This window comes from Mesocricetus auratus, unplaced genomic scaffold (assembly GCF_017639785.1).
Source record: "Mesocricetus auratus isolate SY011 unplaced genomic scaffold, BCM_Maur_2.0 Super-Scaffold_100011, whole genome shotgun sequence".
Lineage (NCBI taxonomy): Eukaryota > Metazoa > Chordata > Mammalia > Rodentia > Cricetidae > Mesocricetus > Mesocricetus auratus.
Genome location: NW_024429195.1, coordinates 23,023,356 through 23,045,752, shown reverse-complemented (window position 1 = coordinate 23,045,752; position 22,397 = coordinate 23,023,356). Strand labels below are relative to the sequence as shown.

Genomic DNA, 22,397 nt, shown 5'->3' with positions numbered 1-22,397 from the left:
GTACAGTGTGTGAATACATACACACATACATACACATACTGGGTAAGTATTTTTAAAAGTATGCTGATTGTGGTATTTACTAAGACTCACTTTTAGAAAGTTCAAGCCTAAGCTACACAGCAAGACCTTGTCTCAAAATTATCCAGCCAGAGAGAGAGAGAGAGAGAGGCGGTCAGAGGACAACTTGTAGGAATTGGTGCTCTCCCACCATGTGGGCTCCAGGGACTAAATTCTTAGCAGGTGTCTTTACCAGCTAACTTAGCTCATTAACTCAGTTTTTTCTTCTTTTTCTCTTATTCCTCTTTCCTTTTTCTCTTCTTCTTTCTCCTCTGTTCTTCTTCTGAGACAAGAAACTATAGGTGGCCTTGAATTCACAGATCTGCCTGTCTCTGCCTCCTGATTGCTTAGATTAAAGGTGTGCTTCACCACCCATTTTTTTCATTTTTTCTTCTTAATATCTGTATCATGAAAAGTACCCAGTTGATTAGCTAGCCAGAGAGAACTTTGAGTACCGCAAAATATTGCACACAGGTTCTCTTTTAGGTTAAGATTATCAAGCTTTAGGATTTATAAAAAATATCAGGATTTTTTAGATCTTTACCTGAACTTTTTACATATAGTTCCTCTCTTTAGAATTTTGTTTGCTTGTTTAACACAAGGTCGTAATTCTCCTACCTCGGCATCTTTAGTGCTGAGATTATGGGCATGTACCATCATGCCTGGCCCTTAGAATAGATATATTTTTAAATAATTTTTAGAAGGCATGAATAATGAAAAGTTAATAACTTTTCAGTTTGATTTCCCCTGTTGATTTTGCTAATGACAGAATGTAAAGCCTTGTGGTACCACAGACTGTGTTCTACACAGGGAATAAATTTCACAGAATCTGTAACAAACAGATTTTGTCTCATCTTTGGCCAGTAATCAGTCAGTTGTTTTCTTGTTGACAGTCAGTGTGATTTTGTTTTGTTTTGTTTTTGTGCATTCTTCTTGAGATAGAGTCTTGTATAGCCCAGGCTTGACATAACTCATATCAAATTGTAATTTTGGATAATCTTCATCTCTTCATTCTCTTGCCTCTACCTCCTGAGTGCTGGGATTACAGGGATGCTTCACTATTCCTGTTTTTTCCAGGGTACTTGTGATCAAACCCAGGACATATGTCATGCTAGGGAAGTACTATTGTAAGTGAGCTATTTCTTAGTCTCTTGTATTTACTTACTAGTTTTTGACACCCCAGAACTGGTTTCATATGGCCCAGCTTAGCCTCAAGCTCACTGTGTAGCCTACAATGACTTTGAGAACTTCATCTATCTCCATTTATTGCCATTTATTTTTGTTGTTGTTTTTTTGTTTTTGTTTTTGAGACTGAGTCTTAATATGTTATTAGCCATGGCCAGCCCAGAGCTTGCTGTGTGGGTCAAGCTGGCCCCAAACTTGGCGCAATCCTCTTGCGTCTGCCTCCTGATCACTGGGACTACAAGCATGGGCCAATATGCCCAACAAATTTGTTCTATTCCTAACACTAATTCATGGATGTTTTTCGACACATTAACTGTATTTACAGTCTACTAACTCTAAGTTTTGTAATTTTTAGATTAGAAATATAAGGCATACAACTAAGACTTTTGGATGTCACTTTAATAGCTTAAATTGTCTATTTTCAGGCACTGAAGGATAGCACAGAAGTAGAAATTGTGGATGAGAAAATGAGGAAAAGGATAGAACCAGAAAAATGGCCAATCCCAGGCCCTCCTCCACGAAATGTGTCACAAACAGACTTTTCTCAGTTGATTGATTGTCCAGAGTTCATACCAGGCCAGGCCTTTGGCTCCCATACAGGTAACTGCTTTTCTTCTAGTGCAAACAGTGTAACAGTGGGCTGCTTGATGAGTTTGCCTATCTGTTTGTTAGTTTACTGAGCTTTCCTGGGAAAGCTAAAGTTAATTAAATGACTGCTGGTCTTCCCAATATTACTCATGTTATCTTCCAGCTAGACTATAATTATGCATAATCATAGGTAAAGCTCTATTGCTGTTTCTTGATGTTGGATTGTGTGTGTGTTGTCTTTTGTGGCCTTTCTTCCTATCTTTTAATTCTACTAAATGACTATATATTGCCACTTTTCTCCATGTAAAACTGAAAGAGCCAAAATTTGTGCTCTAATGTGGGCCTTCCTTTATTTTTGTTAATAATGTACTTTAATCTTGTTTTGAAGATATAACCCATATTCTAAAATAGAGTTGTGATTTTCTTTAACCTGGTTCTTTTGAGTTTCCAAAAACTACATTAGTGTTAAGAATTTTTTTTTGCCTGGTTCATTTTAAAGATAATTGCTCTTGGGAAAAATATGTGTGCTTAACCTTTTTTCAGTCAGGGTGATGATCTACTGATGCTCTTGGATGTCATATGATCGGAATGTACAGTGGAGTAGGTGACTCCCTGAAATACCATGTAAATATGAGAGCAAATCGTGCTGCAGAAGTGAGAGTGACCATACTGTCTTCTGTGCAAGAATGTCTACGCCCACCCCCTTGTGGAGAAGGTTGGGCCAGCCTGCAGTGGAGATAACCACCTTTACGATAATGATGTGAGACAGACCAGAGGACTGCTGTTGTTACTGTAGGAGCTTCTCCTTTCTATGTCATTAGCTTAGGCTGCACGGGCTACTTCATTCGTGGTGGGAAAGTTAATTGTTATCATTGGGGAAATACTGCAAATTCTATCTTTTGTTTCCAGGCATTTATACTTTGCCCAGATCAATAAAGCAGAAAAAGAGAGGATTGAGTAGCATTTCCAAAATTGTTAGGTCCTTTGCTATTTGACTTGCTCTTTAATATAGTATACTTTGCATAACTCACATGTTGTCATATTTCACATGTACTATAAGATGTATTAATGTGAATACTTAAGGGGTAAGAAATTTAAGTTAAATAAATAAGGGCATTTTTCCTTTATGCTTCATTATTTAAGGGCTTTTCTTTTTATTTTATTTATTATTGTATGTATATGATACGTGTGTTTGAGTGTGGGCACATGTGTCCTGTGGTGTGTGTGTGTGCAGAAGTAAGAGGACAACTTTTGAGAGTTGGTTCTTTATTTCCACTGTGGAATTCAGGTATTAAACTCAGGTGATCAGATTTGCATAGCAAGTGCCCTTACCTTCTGAGCCGGGTGGCTGACTTGAAAATTGTATTTCATACATTGGCATGAAAGCTTACCTATGCACTTCATCATGAACCAGAACAAACCCTTCTTGTCAGGAATTTGGTCACAGCAATGAGAAAAGTAGCTAATAAAGAAGGTTGGTACCAAGAAGTAAGAGCTGTTGCCATGACAGTCCTGACCATGTGGCTTGTAGACATTTGGAACTGGTTCTTAGAAGTAATGTGAGAGACTTTAAGCTATAGGCTAGAGAAATCTTAGGATGCTGTAAGTAGAACTCAGAGGGCCACTCTGATTGGCTTATCTAGAACACCAGTATGTTAATGAAAGGATAGAAAGTGACCATGTGCTGAGTGGCTTTCAGAGAGGGGGCAAGGAGTTTGGGGAAGCTGAGCTAAAAGCTTTTTGTGTTTTCTTCAGTATCAGGGTACTCTGCCCATTCCTGAAGATGTAAGTCATAGAGTGATTTGCAGTTTGTTTGGCAGAGGCAGTTTTAAGACAGCATTATGTTTAGGCTGAGGCTGCTCTTATTCAGGTCTATAGCAGGAGAAAGCAGAATGACTGGAAATTGTACAGTTTGGGGAAGAAAGGAGTGCGCTGTCTCCAGTTGCCAGCAAGCAGGTTGCACACAAAGTTTTTGTAATTTTTAGTGCCAAAAAGAGGTATCTTAAACAATCTTCACTAAGACAGGACCTGTTCCCTAAGGGAAAACCTGTGGAAGTCTCTAACTTGTAAATGGGAATTGTTTTGAAAAAAGAGAGCTGGAGACTGAGACTGAAGGGGTGCCTGCTATGGAAACAGACTCCTAGGAGAAATGTTTCCCAGGTTTGGTAGCCAAGTTGTACAACGGCCAGTTACAGCAGTGATAGAAGGAGTCCAGACAACACCTCAGTCTGGAAGTAGAACTTGAATGCTTCATTCACTTCATGCTCCATGAATTACAGAGTCATGGAGGTTTACACCAGAAGCTGCTGTGTGGTGTAGGAGATTCAGTGAGGGTCAAGTTACAGAGTAGACTTCCAGGCAGTTGGAAACTCAAGAATTGTTGGACATCTTTCACGGAAACTGGAGGACTAGAGCTATCCCATGAGAGAGGCTGTATATTGCTACAAGTGTCAAAATTGGAGGACTGCAGTAGCTCATGGCCATTGGAGCCCAGATGATAGTTTCACAAGCCCCAGATGCTGAACATGGAGCTTCAAGGTTTAGTATTTACCTGCCAGAGTTAGGTCTTCCTTCGACACAATCTTCCCTTGCTGTACCCCATTCCTCTCTGTTGGAATGGGGATGTTTACTCTGTACCATTGTACATTGGAAGTATGTAACTTGTTTCCTGAAATTATAGAGTTTGCCTTGCATCTCAGAAGAGACTTTGGACACTTGAACACTGATGGGACAGTTAAAGACTATGGGACTTTTGAAGTCAGACTGAATTCATTTTGCTTTGAGTTCATGGGGGTCAGAGATGAAATGTATTGGTTTAAAAGTGATTTGGTTGAGATTCAAGGTGACAAGGAGGAGTGTACTTGTGGTTATCAACCTTCACTTGACTGGATATGTCTATGAGGGCATTTCCAGAGAGGTTTAACTGAAGAGGGAAGACCCATCCTAAACATGAGCTGGGTTCTTAGCCTGAGCACCAGCATTCATCTCTCTGTGCTTCCTGACTGCAGATGCAGTGTGACCAGCCACCTCATGTTCCCATCACCATGAGTTCTCTGCCATCATGGACTCTACCACTCAAACTGTGAGCCAAAATAAATCCTTCTTCCCTTAAGTTGCTTCTTGTCAGATGTTTTGTTGTAGTGACAAGAAAGGTAGCTAAATATACTGCCTATCAGTGAACAGTGATGGATCATTTCTCTTTGAAACCAAACCTTTGTTCCTTTTAAATACCCAACATGACCTAATTAATTCCGTTATAAAGATATTTTAATTATAATTACAAAGTATGCATAGAATTTCTTACTTGTTGTTACCCAGAACTAGTTTCTATGCAATCTAAAAGTTTCAGACATTTTGTACCCCCAAGGTTTTATAACTCTGCATATCTTTCATAGCAGTATTTTTCTCTTTGTAATAACTAGGATATATTTTAAAGAGAAGTGAAATTTAGGTTTATATTCTTAAAGATTTAACAAATAACAAAATAAAGATTTGTTGCGTAAACTTGGGATCCTTTTTAACTATCTCAGGAACAATTAGTTGGGAAGTTGGGAAATATAGAAAATACTTTTTTTCCATAAGATAGTTGTAACCTTAGAGTTTAAGATAATATTTCTAACCAGCTTGTGAACACTTAATTGGGAATGTTGGACAATATACAAAATATTTTTTTCTACAAGATAGCTAAGATAGGTCAATCAAGTTGGAGATACCATTAATTGTTTATGCATTATTAAAAATTGCAAGAATAAAATAAGTTTTGTACTTGACAAACTTTCATATTCATATAAATAAGTCAATATAAATGTCACATAGTATCAGATTCTTTAGAATCATGCTAACTCACATTTTGTCTACCACCATTACCTCTGAATCTTCTCATTCTGATCTTGCTAGTCTATTTGTAGACTGCTCAGAGAAGTATACACTGGAGAAGAAATAAGGTAGGAAGTATAGACAGTTCCAAGGTATAGTTCTTATGTAACTAGATGAAGTAAAGAAGTGAAGGTTTTATCTAATACCCTTTAATCCCAAATTATAGTATCTTTATAACTTTTTGTTATATTTTCTGTGCCATTTGTATCCTTTTCATCACAGAAATGTAAATATCTACTTTTTCCTCTTTGGAGGTTGAATTGTGTAACATGGGTTGGCATTGCCAATGAGCAGAAGATCTTAATCACCACAAAAGGTTGATTATGAGACTGGTAAGATGACTTCTGGAATGCAGGGTTTGCTGTGGGTGTGGTGTACTGTCAGCTCCTGAGGTGTGGAAGGGCCTAATGGCTACTGAATAGGCTATGGGACAGTGAGGGAGAAAGCCACACTAGACCAAAGCATACATTTGTCTTTGGAGAGCCAGGCTGACATTTTTTAGTTAATACAAAAACAGCAAAGGGAAATTGTCTGTAGTCTCACAATTGTAACCAAGATTTTATGTGTCTAAATAATTTTATATATGTAATGTCATAAACTCCAAATCTTACTTGACATTTTGACTTTTGCTTTTTAAAAATAAGTACTTAAGCTGGGCGATGGTGGCTCAGGCCTTTAATACCAGTACTAGGGAGGCAGAGGCAGGCGAATCTCTGAGTTTGAGGCTAGCCAAATCTACAGAGCTACACAGAGAAACTGTCTCAAGAAATAAAAAAAAAGTATTTAAAATATTTTTATTATAAAAGAAACTAGGGTCCAGAAAACATATGTAAATTTAAGCATAATGGCGTTATTTTTTTCTTTGCCAATTATTTTCCTATCTTTCCACTTCTAAGCACACAAATGTTTAGTACAATAGAGCACTTCCTGGTACACCCATAATTCGAGCTTAGAAGACATGAGGAGGTGATTGTATAATATAAACCGTGAGGTAGGTATAAGAAGACTAACCACTGGGCCTGGAGAAGGTGGCCAGAAGACTCATGTAGGGCAGCTCACAGCAACTCCAGCTCCAGTGGATCAGCATCCTCTTCTGGCCGCCTTAGATACCTCACACAAGTGGCACCCCGCCCCCACTATAAATAGTTTTGATTTTCCTACTATGGCTCCAGGTGCTGTTCTGACATTTAGATCTTAAATACATGTAGTTCAGTTAAATTTAATCTCTGTATAAGGAATTAAGTCATCCCCATAGTTAACAAGATATTTGTTCTTCTAAAAATTTGGTCACTGTATAAATATTTCAGATTATTAGAAAAAGTGCTTTTTTTTCCCCCTATACTCTATCAGTGTGAACGAGTATAATCGCTTAGTTTCATTTTACTGGCTTTATGAGTAAATTGATAAGTGTGCTGTTTATAGAGAATGTTGTTCTTGTGGTTCTGGGCATCAACTCCAAAGGCCTCCCCATTATCCGCATGCTTGCATGCCCATACCTATTCTATCGGTTGGGATATTCTTGAGGCTTTTCTATTCAAAATCAAATTGCTTCTTTAAAAATAACTTTGATCTGATGTCAAAGGGGAAGATACTAAATCCACCTCTAGCATGTTTATGAAAATAAATTATGCAACCTCATCACACATACTTCTGCTTTGTGCCTTTAGTAAGTAGAAGACTCACTACTGTTCATCAGTTTCATCTTTCAAATAACATTCACCCTTGAGGTGTTTTGAAAGTTATGGTGTTTACGGTTTTAAAGTATACACTTGTGAAAATAAATTTTGTGTACAGTCAAGGTTTAAAACAGATTGTCTTCTGACCTGGGGATGAAATTGAGTCAAGCAGTGGTGGTGCAAGCCTTTAATCTTAGCACTTGGGAGGCAGAGGCAGGCGGATCTCTGGGTTGTAGGCCAACCTGGTCTACAGAGTAAGTTCCAGGACAGCCAGGATGATACAAAGAAACCCTGTCTCTAAAAACAAAAACAAAACAAACAAAAAAACCTCCACCACCACTAACAACAAAAAAAATCAGTTTATATTTAATTTGCTTAAAAATATCTGACAAGGTAAGATAAAAGTTTTAATTTTTACAACAGCTTTATATTTTTATTTTTGTGTATATTTGCTTGCATGTTTGCATGTATACAATGTGTGTACCTGATGCCTGCGGAGGTCAGAAAAGCAAGTCAGATAACCTTAAAACTGGAGTTACAGATTGTTGTGAGCTTTCATGTAGGTGCCACGACCCGAATAGAACAGCAAGTACTCTTGCCCATTGAGCCATTTCTCATCCGCAAGAAAGGCCCTTTAAATTATGAAGGTTTTAAATGTTGTTGCTACACCTGTGTGCTTTACGGGGATGACAGTGTTTTGCAGTGCTCGGCATGAAGTATGAAGTAAATGGACTTTCATGAAAGAAATGTGGGCATAGGAGTAATGGCTACTGTACTTTGGATTTTTGTCAGTCTGTCATATTTGCCTTGAATATCATGTGTGTTTAGACCATCTGTGGTTTAATAGCAGCTAACAGTCTACAGTTCAATCAATGTGCAGGCTTTTAATTGGTGACTCGCTGATATTCTCGAAGCAGTAATGAATGTGATCATCTGTATAAGTGCTGGTGGCATTCCTTCATTCGGTGGCTTTCCTTTTGAATATTTGGAGTAAATCTTGCAAGCCTTTCATATTTGAAAATCATGGAAAGGTTTTGAAATTGATTGCCGTGTTTTTGTGCAGGAAAATCCATATTAAGGCAAAATGAAATGCAGTTTATAGGTAAGCAGAACCAGCATTTTAATTGCAGAACTAATTTAAAATTTTAGAGTCTGCCCCAAACTCTTCAAGAACTGGAAGTCCACTGAGCCCAAAGAAACATACAGAAACAAGTACTATCCGAGTGATGTCTACCAGCTTACCTGACTTGGGACTCAGAACCATGGATGGATGTGAAAAAGAGGCATTGTCCATGCCCGGTGACATTAAAGGTAAGTTTATAAACCCAATGTAATGTGTGCCTTGCGCATGATGAAATTTCTATTTGTCATATAAAATTATAAAAATTGGAATGTGGCCATCAAAAGAAACGGGTTACTTTTGAGAAAAGTAAATTATATTTTCTATTTTTAAAGATTATCTTTCATTTTTAACATAATTTGAGAATGCTTTGACTTGGTCTTTTTATTTATGACTAATTTTTTTCTTATGTGACTAGTTTAAATTTTCAGTCTTTGAAGTTATATCATTATTTGTGAGGCTATTAAAGCACATTGCAGGTTTCAGCATATTAGGTTGAATCAATGTAAAAAGAACCAAAAAGCAAATAGATCTCCTGGTGCATGAGACAGTATCAGATGTTATAAAAGCACCAGCGGAGGTGGTTAAGAGCACTGACAGCTCTTCAAGAGGTCCAGCAACCACATGGCGGCTCACAACCATTTATAATGAGATCTGGTGCCCTCTTCTGGCCTGTAGCTTTGCTCTGATTAAAAAAAAAAGGGCTTCCAGAGGAAACTGCCTTGCTTCATTGACTGGTGACTGATGTATAAGCAAATAACTAATTAGTACAAGTTGGAAAAACCTAAGTAAAATGGTTGGCTTATGTGGGTGTGAGTAATTTGTCTTGTGACAGTGTTTTTATGGACTAGTGGGTGAGGGATGGGTGAGATCTACTATTTCTTACAACTTTGTGAATATACAGTTACTGCAAAATAAAAAGCTTGTCAAAGTTTAGAATAAAGTGCTGCTTGGATGCTCAAAATGGTGAAGGTAAGCTCTATAAAGGAAAGGTAACCAAAACTACAGGGCTGAGCTGTGGAAGAAGAGAATGCTGGGATGTCAAAGGCTTATAAACCTCTTAGAAACCAGAGGTACAGAGAGGAAGCTGGGATTTCAAAGACTCTTCATTGTACATCTGTCTGCCCATGTCAGCAAACACTTTTTTGTTTTAACTGGGTGGGTGCTGCTGTGTCTGGTGGAAGCCAGGACTACTGCTGCTGACCCACAGTGCCCTGAGGGCCCCACATGTTCTAAAGCGTTACCAAACCCAACATCTGTTTTTCCAGTAGTATATGAGATTATAGTTCATCTTAAAATTGATAGTTATAAAAAACATTTGTGTTTCTGTACATGTAGAGCATCAGATAACAACTTCAGTAGTCCGTACTCCCCCCACTGGTGACACTTAACAGTATTAGTATTGTGAGTACAGCCTCTTCAACCTTGGGCAATTTAGTTGAATGTCAGATACAACCCACACTCTTGATTAATGAAAGTTTCCACAGGTTTGGACTTTTGTCCTATACCTTGGCAGAGAACAGGAATGCTGACTTTGGATCTCAGCCATTACACAAATAAGGAGTATTTTTCTCATTTGCTGATGAGATTATATTTCGTCCTTCTGCCCCTGCTTTGACTAGTTGAGAGCAGAAGTTATAAAAACTTCATGTTCTCAAATAAAGGGCAGCACTGGCTGCTTTGTAGTTGTTTTCCAAATGCTTGCTTTGCTTGCTGCCCACTGTCCATTCCTGTTCTTGTGCCTGCCGTCTGAACGCAGTCCAGGGGAGAGCAGTGCTTTCTGTCTTCTGTGCTGTAATACTCAACCTGGGTGGCTAGTTCTTCTTGTGCATGTCTCATCAGTATAATCACATGGATTTCATGCTTTCTAGAAACTCATAGTTTCTGACCTGATAATTGTTCATTATTTATGAATGAACATAAGCATGTGATCATCTTCAACTCCAAATCTCCTTTTCAATCTGGTCTTGCAATTTTTCATCAATGAGGGGAGGGCGTGGGTATGGAGGTCAGAAGACAATTTGAGAAAGGAAGTCGTCACTTCTCCACTATATGGCTTGAAGGATTGAACTCAAATCATCAGACTTGGAGGCAAGTGCATTTTCCTGCTGAGCCTTTTTTTAGCCTCACCCCAAAATCTTTTAATTGTTCCTTACAAGTTGAAAAAAATGCATGTGAAATATAAAGTAAAGGCTTTGCAATTTGGTGGTGCCACACACCTTTAATCCCAGCACTTGGGAGGCAGAGGCAGATCTCTGATTTCAAGGACAACCAGGGCTGTTACTCAGAGAAGCCCTGTGTTGGGGGAAGGGGAAAGGTTTTACCCAGTGTTTATTAATAGTTTCATGTTTGATTACTTAGAATCCCCCCATATTACCTGCATATAGTTTTTAAAAATATATTCAGTATTTCCTTCCTTCCTTCCTTCCTTCCTTCCTTCCTTCCTTCCTTCCTTCCTTCCCTCCCTCCCTCCCTCCCTCCCTCCCTCCTTCCTTTCCAAACTCAGAGATCAGCCTGCCTCTAGCTCCTCAGTGTTGAGATTAAAAGTGAGTGTCACCACCACCTGCTATTCATTTTTTGCGTGTTGGGTGCATAGCCTGCCTTGATGCACCACATGTGTTCAGTGCCTGCCAAGGCCACAAAAGGGCATCATATCCTCTGTAGTTGGAGTTACAAATGGTTGTAAGTCACTGTGTGGGTGCTGGGAGTTGAAGTCAGGTACTCTGGAAAAGGACTCAGGCTAGGCTAAGGAGATGGTTCCGTTGATTAAAGTTCATGAGAACCGAGATTTGGATCTCCAGCACCATGTAAAAAGTTAGGCATGATCTGGACCCCAGTTTTCTCTTTGCTGAATATCAAGCCATCAATGAATTCTACCCCCAGACTATTTGAGATAGGATCTCATGTAGCCCATTCTGGCCCCAAACTGACCATGTAGCCAATGCTGACACTAAAATCAAGATGGAGAGGTGGTTCAGTGGTTAAGAGCACTTGCTCCTCCAGGGAAACACAGGTTTGACTCCCTGCACCCACATAGCAACTCACAATTATCTTTAACTCTAGTTCCAGGGGATCTGATGCTCTCTGTTGGCCTTCTTGGGTACTGCAGGCAAGACATACATATTAAATAACAAGTTAGGCATGGTGTTGTACACCCATAGCCCTAGCTCTGGGGAAATGGAAACAGGATGATCACTCTACCCTGAACGTCAACCTCTGTCTCAAAAAATGAAGTGGAGGGTCTTGAACCACTGCTCAGCTGTCTACTCTTCCAGAGGATCTGAGTTTGACATTCAGCACCCACATAGTGGCTCATAATCATCTGTAACTACAGTTCCAGGGCATATGATACCCTTTTATGTCCTCTACAGGCACTGCACACATGTAGTGTATACATATATAAAGGCAGGAAAACCACTCTTGCACACCCTGAGATAGGAAGAATGTGTTTGAATTCAGGAACTACTAGTAATAATTAAAACAAAAGTAAAACAGAGAATGATTGGTGACCAAAATATGTACATGTACACAAATATGCATATACATATATCAGACATATGTATATATATGACACACATATTCTGCATTTTATAAAGTATTCACAAGCAGACAGCTTGCTTAGAACAGTGTCTGGCTCACATGGTCAACCTAATGACTGTAGGTCTACATGACTAAGAAATCGGAAAGAAAGGGGCTGGTTGGTTTTTGACACAGGGAATTAGCATGAGCTGGAAGATGAACCTGGATCAGAGAGTGGCATGTGGCAGCAAGGCAGAAGTGTTTGGTGTGCTGAGATTTAGGCTAGGCTAGGTGTTAGACACAGCCAGCAGGATGTCAAGAGCCAAAGCTTGGGCGTGTTGTGTCAACCATAGCTACTGTATCTGAACACGAAACCAGGAGCACAGGACATACGGACAGCAATAGAATTGACTGTGGGTGCCAGGCACACACATTGTGTATGTACATATATACATGCATTGTCAGAGTTTATTAACTCTAAACCTAAAGACTTTGCTCCTTGTTTTTGTGAATTCAGAGGAAGTAATTCTAATCTAGGACTTGCTCCCTCGTGTCTATACCATGTTGTAGATAATCCAGGGCCACCCCAAATCTAGGGAGTGTATATCAATCCTTTTACTCAACTTTGTGTTTTTTCCAGTATGTATATGTATTATGTGTACATGTATACATAAATACAAGAATATATATGTTTAAAACTACTTTGTTTCTTTAGAAATCAATATCTGTACCTGAAGAGACATCAAATCAACTAGCCTTTCTGGAAGAACCAGAACAAGAAGAAAGTGAGTTTTTGTTTGATGAAGAGATGGAAGAGACAGACAGACGGAAAAAGACATTTAATGATTGGTCTGATAATGATTCAGATTATGAAATTGATGACCAAGATTTAAACAAGATTTTGATAACTCAGACACCACCTTATATGAGAAAGCACCCTGGAGGAGATTGAACAGGCACCCATACATTACAAGCAAACATTACATCAGAACTTGCCTGTGTTACTATGAACAGGACCTGTAGACGGAAGGTGAAAATACACACACAGCCATAAAGGTAACGATTTCTAGTGAGCAACTTTCTGCTGATAGTTTGCTTTGATTGCATGGTATTGCTTGTTTTGTTAATTTTATAAACTCTCAAGTATAAATAAATTATACCCAATTTGAAAATTCTTGGATGGTCACAACCTGAAGAGTATAAGTGATGATGATATAAGAATACTATCATCAAAAAATATTATTTACTGACTAAAACTTGTGGGAAAATGTAATTTTCTGATGAAGGAATAAAAAAGTTGCTATGGACAGGCCTACTCGATATGCTCCTTCCATTCTCTTGCTTTTAACACAGATTCTGGCCTCTACCTAATTGTTAAGCTAAGGTAGAAGAGAGAACCAGAATGGCTGTCTGGCCTCCAAATATCTTTAAATTCTAGGCGTGTAACAGGGTCTTTTTCTGATGTTGAACTTTTCAGAGAGGCCTCAACGTTAAACATGTGTGAGAGATGGAACAGTGAGAGGAAGTTACCTCGCAGAGGACAGTGATGTTAGAAATGAAACAGCCAGCTAATGTTTGAGCAGAGGGGACTGCCTATCACAGGCTTGTGAACAAGAGACATGGTCTCCTTGGAACTTTTAGCCACTGCCTTTTTATCATGTCAAATGCCTTAAATCCTGGAACGTCTTTTGCCAGGTCCTCCGGCCTAACAGGGAGCACCCTTACTTGCTGAGCCATCTTGCCCACCATCAGATAGAGGTGATGTCTATCTGAAATCATTTTGTAACAGAAGTCTAAATATATTCTACTAATTGCTGGGCCTAGGGGCCTGTATAATCCCAGTTACTTGGGAGAAGCTAGTAGGAGTAGAACACATTGAAGAGTGTCCTGGTCAATTTCACAAGACCCCTCAAAATAGAAGAGGGTATGGCTCAGTGGCAGATGATAAGCATGATTTAGGCTATTTCCATGATAAAATCACTGTCCTTGGTTCTAAAAGAATAAACAGATTGATGTCAGGTTAGATAGTCAGAATTGGCCTCTGAAAAGAATGAATTTAGAATGAAATCAGAAATCAGAAAAGGTAAGAATGAAATGTGCAAAAAGCAGGAAAAAGTATTCCAGGAAGAGGAGTCAGTGAAGAGCAACTGGCAAATGTGAGATACCAGTTTGCCCATAGCTGTGTCAGATGCTTATTATGTTTGTGAAGGCAGAGTCAGATTAGAATAGTTTGTAGACCATGTTAAATTTATCAAAGTTAAAGTGCAAGTTAAAGATACACTGTGATGTGATCCTATTCTTATTTATTTATTCAATTTTTTATTTTACATTCCAACCACAGTTCTCCCTCCCACTCCCCTAACCTCCCCCTTAGCCCATCCTCAGTCCACTTCTCACCAGGTGAGGAGTCAACATAGTCTCTCCCATGCATTAAGACTGAGCATGGCATCCCACCATAGGGAATAAGCTAGCTCATGTGCTGGGATTATATCCTGGTCCTACTGTCATTGAGCATGGCATCTGACCCTAAGGAATAGGCTCCAACAAACTAGCTTGTGTACCAGATTTGTATCGTCGTCACAACTGTCTCCCTCATACGGAATCTCCACAGTTGTAGGTCTAGAGTTAACGAGTTTCCTTGGTTCAGCTGTCTCTATAGATTTCTCCATCATGACCTTGAGCTATTTTTATTTTTAAAAGATAGCTGTGGTCCACAGGACAGAAAATAGACAGGCTATTCATCTAGGAGATGGTGAATGATAGTCTTAGTTAAACTGGTATCACAGGAAATAAGAGAATGAGAACTACATCTGAGCCTTGATGGATAAGAGAGAAGACTCTCCATGGTTGTTTAAGTAGGAGTGCAGAGCCTGCCAAGATAACAGGACAGTTTTAATGAAGAAGTATTTCAGCTGTGTTGAACTGGTGTGACAGGGTAGGATCACATATCTTTATTGGTAACGACCTGGGAAATAACCACATGAAATGAGACATCTTAAAATCTCCAAAGGTCTGCAAGGTGAGTGATTAGAAAAGTGAAATGCTGGATGCATCTTGTTTTCCTGAAGATCCTTGTGGAATTTTATTGGTGGTGGTAGGCAGGGGTTGAGGAGTTCAACCTTGCAGAAGCTACACAAAACAGGAAAAAGACAGAAACCAAAGTTGGGGATTCTAATGAGAGTCCTTTCATCATCAAATGATTGCCTTTAAGGAATAAATTCTGTACTTCCCTGGCAGAGAAGAGACCATGGCCAAGAATGTAGGTTTTCTAGAGCAAAGCTAATCTACTGTACTTGAGATGTGCTGACCACTGAAAGTTCTGAAAATTCAGTAAACTCTACTGTGTAAGTTGTTGTTGTGGGGGACTGTATTCATGCTCTCCCCTAAATAATAAAAAAAAAAGCTAAATAGTTTCTCAGTGATAAAACTTTATTTGCCTTTTTACCTACTTCCCTAGGGAAAAGAACATTTTCCTGGTTGTTTTAAACATAGTAGAGAAATTTTACACTAGAGGTGCATTCCTGAAGCCCAAGTATATAGTGATTGGGGGGCTGGAGAGATGACTCAGCAGTCAGAAGACTGCTGCTGTTTCAATGAACATAGGTTCAGTTCCAAAAAACCCACTTCTGGTCCTTTGTGTTCCAAGCACACATGGTGAACATTCATACATACTGTAAGCAAATGTGAGCACCAAAACATTAGCTAGTTTTGGGGTAGAAAAAATGTCCTGACTGGCTAGCTCTGGAGGCTGGAGCCACAATAGGACAGTTCAGCCCTAGAGAGAGAGTTATCCTGACTTGTCCGGGGCTGGGCTACCTGAAGCTGGGGTGCAGCGGGGTATGGTTTCCCTGCATATATAGCAATCCTCTTCCTCTCTTCAGAGCAGTTGCAGTTGAGCTCTGCTCTGTTCCCCTAAGGGAACGTCCTAGCAGAGTTAAGCGCTTCTTCCCGCTTTTTCCTTCTTCCGGGAAGTATCTGCAGAAATGTAGCAATGTCCTTCTGCTCCTGCAAAAAGTTGTTACTTTTCTGCTACAAAGGGAATGTGGGGGGGGGGGTTGGTGAGGGGCAGAGGGGAGGGGAGGGTGAGGGAGCTGGGATTGACATGTGAAACAAGCCTATTTCTAATTTAAATTAAAGAAAGGGGGGATTGTCCAAGCAAGTTCTTCTATTCTGCACTGGGGAATGAAGATCTTCAACCCAGAGATTTATTTGGGAAGCAGTCCAGGTGAGTGGCTGCCTCTGCCAGACTGGGAAAAAACAACAGCGACTGGACAGGCCGAGGGGCTTATATAGGGGTCCTTAGGGGCGGAATTTTCCCAGGGAGTTTTTCTGCTCAAGGATTGGTTAGTTTAGTTGGTCAGGAACAGACATGGCTCTGATTTCAGGACAAACTGTTTCTTTCTCTGGTCCTTTTTCCCCTATTGACTCTAATTTAGGACCAGGGTGCATTTCTTTCACTGGCTCTGATTCTAGGGACAAAGTGTGTTTCTTTGGCATTGGTTTCATAGTCAGGATATTTTTCTTTTGTTTTGGGCTCAAAGATAAAGTGTTTATGCCACTGGCTCAGGGGGCTCAGGAATTGGTTGGTGTCCTGCTCAGGGATTGGTTGATTAGTGTTTCAGTTGGTCAGGGGCAGAGTTGGCTTTGGTGTCAGGGCCAAAGTGAATTTCTTTGGCTGGCCCGTTTACCCTATAGATGCAGTCAAAACACTAATATACACAGAATAAAAAATAAAGTGGAGAGCCGTCTCATGCATGTGCATACAAGAGTACATATACACAAAGACAAATCACATACAAAAAAATGTTAACATGATCCTATCAATTTCACAGAGGCCTACTATAAGCAAATTTAGATCAGTTTGAATCAACTTTAGTCCTGAAACACAAGGTATTTACTCAAAATTATTTTATAAGGAAAGAATAGCACAAAGCTAATAAATAAACTAAATGAATTGCTACACATGAGAATGAACAAAACTATGACACAGGAAGATCATACCTTAAGATAATTGATGTAGATTACCTATGTTTAAATACTTAATGAAATAAAAACTTACTCAAGGGCACAGTGTAGTGGTAGATTACCTATGTTTATTATACTTAATGAAATAAAAACTTACTCAAGGGCACAGAGTAGTGGCACACGATTTTAGTACTTGGGAAGCAGAGTCAGGCAGATCACTTTGAGATTTCAAAAAAATAAAACAAAAGGAATTCAAAGCATAGAAGTCAATTGATAGGATTAGCAGTAGAAAGCATGAAGACTGCACATCTTCAGATTGGGAGACAAGCAACATGAAAGCAGATTGCAAAATGCAAAAGGTTTTGTTTTGTTTTTTGTAGTATATACTGTTTGCTCTCTTTTCAAATCACTTCTTTAACTAATATTAAGTAGATTTTACTATAAAGCTATTTACTAAAAAAACAACAAAAACTAGCACTAGCAGACTACAAACTTGAAATACAGGGTGACAGAGAATAGGGAAAGGAAACTACCCAGGGGTGGTTTGTTTAACACAAACATTTAAGTAGCTGAAGTAAGCAGGTTGTCAAGTTTATGTAAGTACAACCAGTTATTTACGTCTACAACATTGAAGAGACAAAAGCAAGGGCAGGAAAAAGTGTATACTATCAGATTAGTGCAATCTCCATCAGTATCCAGATGGTGCACGCACACACAACACACACACACACACACACACACACACATACACACACACACCAGTTAACAAGGTAACAAGAAATTCATGTAAAAATTTAAATAATTCAGAATAGTAAAAGCAGTCTTTACAAAGAACAAACTGTGGATGCACCTTACTGGGAGAAGGCTTACCTTGAATTCTAGTGACACAGCCAAAGAATAAAAATAAGTTGAAGAGCATTCAGCTACAGCTATCAGGACAGTAGTCCTTGCATAAGGGTAAACATACAGGTAATTGGAATATAATTGAGTTCAAATAAAATAAGAGCATGTGTGAGAAATCCTCAAATGTTTATCAATCAAGTGCATTTAATGGAAGAAGAATATTTGTTTCTAGTGGTGGGCCATCTGGATGTTTACATGCAAAATAGCGTAATAGGTTGGGCCTTGTATCAGATATAAAAAAGAAAAAACAAAACAAATTCAGGCTAGGTACTGTGGTGGAGGCTGGGAGAATCAGGGGTTCCATGTGAACCTCAGCTTAATCAAATAGACCCTAGTCTCAAGAAAATAAACAAAGCAAATTAACAAAATCAGAAATGAAAAGGGGAGGGGTCATATGAGGCAATCCAGAGAATTATCGGGTCATACTTCAAAAACCTGTACTCTACAATATTGAAAAACTTCAAGGAACTGGACAATTTTCTAGGTACCAAAATTAAGAGCAGATAAACAACTTAATACACCTATAGCCTCTAAGGAAATAAAACCAGTTATCAATACTCTCCCTACCAAAAAAAGCCCAGACCCAGATGGTTTCAGCACAGAATTCTACCAGATGTTCAAAGAACTAAAACCAATACTCTTCAAATTATTCCACACAATAAAACCAGAAGGAACGTTGTCAAACTCTTTTTAGAAGGCTACCCAAACCACACTAAGACACAACTAAGAATTACAGATCAATTTCCCTCATGAACATAGATGTAAAAATACTCAAAAAAATTACTGGCAAGCCGAATCAAAGAACATATTAGAAAATCATCCGCTATGGCCAAGTAGGACCATCCCAAGCATTGCTGGGATGGTTCAATATACAAAAATCCATCAATGTAATCCACCATGTAAATAAACTGAAAAAGAAAAACCGCTTGATCAACAAAATCTGACACCCCTTCATGATAAAGGTCCTGGAAAGGTCAGGGATAACAGGAACATACCTAAAACATAATAAAAGCAATATACAGCAACTAACAGCCAACATCAAACTAAATCAATCCCACTGAAATCAGGAACAAGACAAGGCTGTCCACTCTCTCCATACCTCTTCAATATAGTACTGGAAGTTCTAGTTAGAGCAATAAACAACAAAAGGAGATCAAGGGGATATAGATTGGAAAAGAAGTAGTCAAATTCTAGATACTTGCTGGTGATTTAATAGTTTATACAACTGACCCTAAAAAATCTCCTACAGCGGGTAAACACCTTCAGTAATGTAGCAGGGTAAAAGATTAGATGATAAATGGGCTGAGAAAGAAATCAGAGAAGCATCACCCTTTACAAACAGTCACAAATAAAATATCTTGGGGTAACTCTAACCAAACAAGTGAAAAACCTATATGACAAGAAGTTTAAGTGTAAGAAATTAAACATATCAGAAAATGGAAGGCTCTCCCATGCTCTTGGATAGGTAGGATCAAAAATGACAATTCTACCAAAAGTTCAATGCAATCCCCATCAAGATCCCAGTCTTGAAAGATCAATATTCAACTTCATATGCAAAAACAAAAAACCCAGGACAGCCAAAGCAGTCCTGTAAAATAAGGGATTTTCTGGAGGTGTCAGAGTCCCTGACTTCAAGCTCTACTATAGAGCTATAGTAATGAAAACAGCTTGGTATTGTCATGAAAACAGAGGTGAAATCCTAATGTCAACCCACAAAAAGCATATTCAACAAATCGTGCTGGTGTAACTGGCTGTCAACATGTACAGGAATGCAAATAGATCTGTCACCATGCACAAAACTCATGATGAAATGGATAGATCTCAATATTAATGTATCCACACTGAGACTCACAGAAGAGAAAGTAGGAAATACCCTTGAACACATAGGCACAGGAGACTGCTTCCTAAATAGAACACCAGTAGCACAGACACAGAGCAACAATAAGTGGGACTTCCTGAAATTGAGAAACTTCTTTCTGTAAAACAAAGAACATGGTCAACAAGACAGAACAGATCTCTATAGAATGGGAAAAGATCTTCACTAACCCCACATCTGATAGAGGGCTGATCTCCAAAATATACAAAGAACTCAAGAAACCAGACATCAACCTACCAAATAATTCAATTTTAAAAATGGGGTACAGATCTAAACAGAACTTAAAGAGAACAACCTCAAATGGCAGAAAGAGACTTAAGGAAATGCTCAACATCCTTACTTTTCAGGGAAATGCAAATTCAAAAAACTCAGATTCCATCTTACACCCATTAGAATGGCCAAGATCAGAAATACCAATGACAACTTATGCTGGAGAGCGTGTGGAGAAAGGGGAATACTCCTCCATTGCTGGTAGAACTGCAAACTTATATAGCCGCTATGGAAATCAGTTTGGTGATTTCTCAGAAAATTAGGAATCAACCTGCCTCAAGACCTTGCAACACCACTTTTGGACATATACCCAAAGGAGGCACACCCACACCACAAGGACTATGTTCATAGCAACATTCATAACAGCCAGAACTTGGAAACAACCTAGATGCTCCTCAACTGAAGAATGGATGAAGAAAATGTATGTTTACAGCCTTTACTTTTTTAATTCATGAATTTAATGATAAAGTACATGTGAGTGTGCACAGGTGTACATGCACACACATGTGCCTGCATGTAGAAATCTGATGACAACTTGTCTGAGCGTGTTCTCTTGATAAGAGTCCCAAGGATTATACTTAGGTCATCAGACTTGGTAGTGGGAACTTTTACCCAAGGAGTCATCTCGCTATTTTCGGTATGATTTATATGCTAAAACAGTCAACTAGAGAGTGAAAGTGAAGACTAAATTGTCTATGCTGCCCTGACCACCTTGTGGTCCTTGTGATAGGTACTTTCTGGGATGCCTTCCTATACAGTCATTGTGAATCAGGAACACAATCACTTGCATCCCGACAATACAACACTCAGTGAATCAAATTCATGTAGCTCCAAGTCCTTCCTGTGAAGAAATTGTTAGCATATATTCATTATACAAGTTGATGGGTTTCAAGTGACACTTTTCAAGTATATCATACATTTTGATCTTATTCTATCCTCACACTCTCACCTGTATCCTACTACTCGTCCTGTTCCTACCCCCAGATAGTCCTATCTACTTCCATACCAGGTGTGGTGGATGTGTGTACAATATGGGGTCTATATGTGAAAGGAAAAACACAGTGCTTATCTCTGCTCAAACCAGAATAAACTTATATTTTTTGGTGTGTTTGGGGTTTTTGTTGTTTTTTAAGACAGGGCCTCAAACCCTGGAAATCACTATGTAGCTGAGGATTCTCCCACCTTCACCTCCTTAGTGATGGGGACAGGCTTGTGTTACCATGTCTGCCTTATGCAGTGCTGGGGATTGAGTCTGTATGCTAAGTAAGTACCTTGTCAACTCTATCCTCAGTCCATAGTTATTGTGGTTATTAGTAACCTCTTTAAAAATTTTAAATTTGCATTCTTTTATATGGATATATGCCACATCCTTGCCTCATGGCTTTAGAGGTCAGAAAAGAGTGTCAGATCACCTGTGATGATTTGAATGAAAATGACCCTCCACATGCTCATGCCCATGGTCTTTTTTTCACAGAAGTAGCTTTGGGTTAACAACATAGCTACAGGGTTGCTCCTCCGGAGATAAGTGCTGATAGTGATGTGGTGAGAGTTGATGGTGTTGCTTCTGTCTACATATCACCTATTGTGACAGTACCTTTCTCATCTTGTAATTAATGTCTTTAGAGTGATGCTTTGGAATTATCTTACACTTATTTTAGATAGCCATTTTTGTTGTTTCTTCCGAATTAACCAGTAAGCATCTTCTATACAGAACTTTCTACTCCAGTTTTAATATTTAAATATTTTCAATTTATCCCCAACCCTTGTCATGGTCTTGGGAATGACTTTTCTCACTCATTCTCTGCATTCTGATGTTCTCAATGTCTCTATATTCTGATGTTCTAAATGTCTCAATTCCTGTCAAGCTGGAGCCCCCTTTAAGATGGCTTCTATGTACAACTGGAACTGTCTTGATCTGCTTAGTACCTTTATACTTAATGGTACAACAAGGGGATGTGCTTGCTTTTTTCTTGTCTCTATTTGAGTGCATAAAGCTTACTTCATTTAAAATGTTAACATTTCAACCATTCTAATGAAATATGTCTGTTTATTTGTGTGTGTGTGTGTGTGTGTGCATACACATGCATCTCATTGTGCACATTGTGGGAGTCAGTTCTTTCCTTGAACCATGTAGATCTTGGGGATACAGAGCTCAGGTCACGAGACCTGGTGGCAAACACCTATAGCCCTTGCACCATCTCACCAACCTTCAGCCATTTTAAAAGGAATAATTTCTGCTGCTTACTATTAAACAATTTAGTGTGTGTGTGTGTGTGTCTGTCTGTCTACATGTATGAACATCAGAGGACTGCTTTCAGAGTCTTCCTCCCCTGCTGTCTTACAGGATGATGGGGACTGAACT

The 22,397-nt window shown here is 39.0% G+C and overlaps 2 protein-coding genes and 1 non-coding gene across 4 annotated transcripts in view; all 3 read left to right on the top strand.

Annotated features, from left to right (window-relative positions):
* LOC101831041 (la-related protein 1B) overlaps positions 1 to 13,328 on the top strand; it is a 32,955-nt gene extending 19,627 nt beyond the window's left edge. The window contains exons 9-11 of one of the 2 annotated variants that reach the window (XM_013113109.3): positions 1,668 to 1,842; positions 8,532 to 8,693; positions 12,737 to 13,328. In XM_013113109.3, coding sequence (XP_012968563.3) covers positions 1,668 to 1,842; positions 8,532 to 8,693; positions 12,737 to 12,756 — 357 coding nt within the window. In that variant the 3' untranslated portion in view covers positions 12,757 to 13,328. Of the gene's footprint in view, positions 1 to 1,667; positions 1,843 to 2,373; positions 2,958 to 8,531; positions 8,694 to 12,736 lie in introns of those variants that run through there. The other variant, XM_021226896.2, reaches the window with a different exon arrangement.
* The window catches only part of Larp1b (La ribonucleoprotein 1B), a 54,623-nt gene continuing 45,177 nt past the window's right edge, over positions 12,952 to 22,397 (top strand). Inside the window, exon 1 of the mRNA XM_021226897.2 lies at positions 12,952 to 13,077. The gene's annotated coding sequence lies outside the window, so the exon portion shown is untranslated. The remainder of the gene's footprint in view (positions 13,078 to 22,397) is intronic.
* On the top strand, positions 15,244 to 15,407 carry LOC121143396. The gene has a single exon (XR_005880598.1). It is a non-coding gene; the product is annotated as a U1 spliceosomal RNA (small nuclear RNA).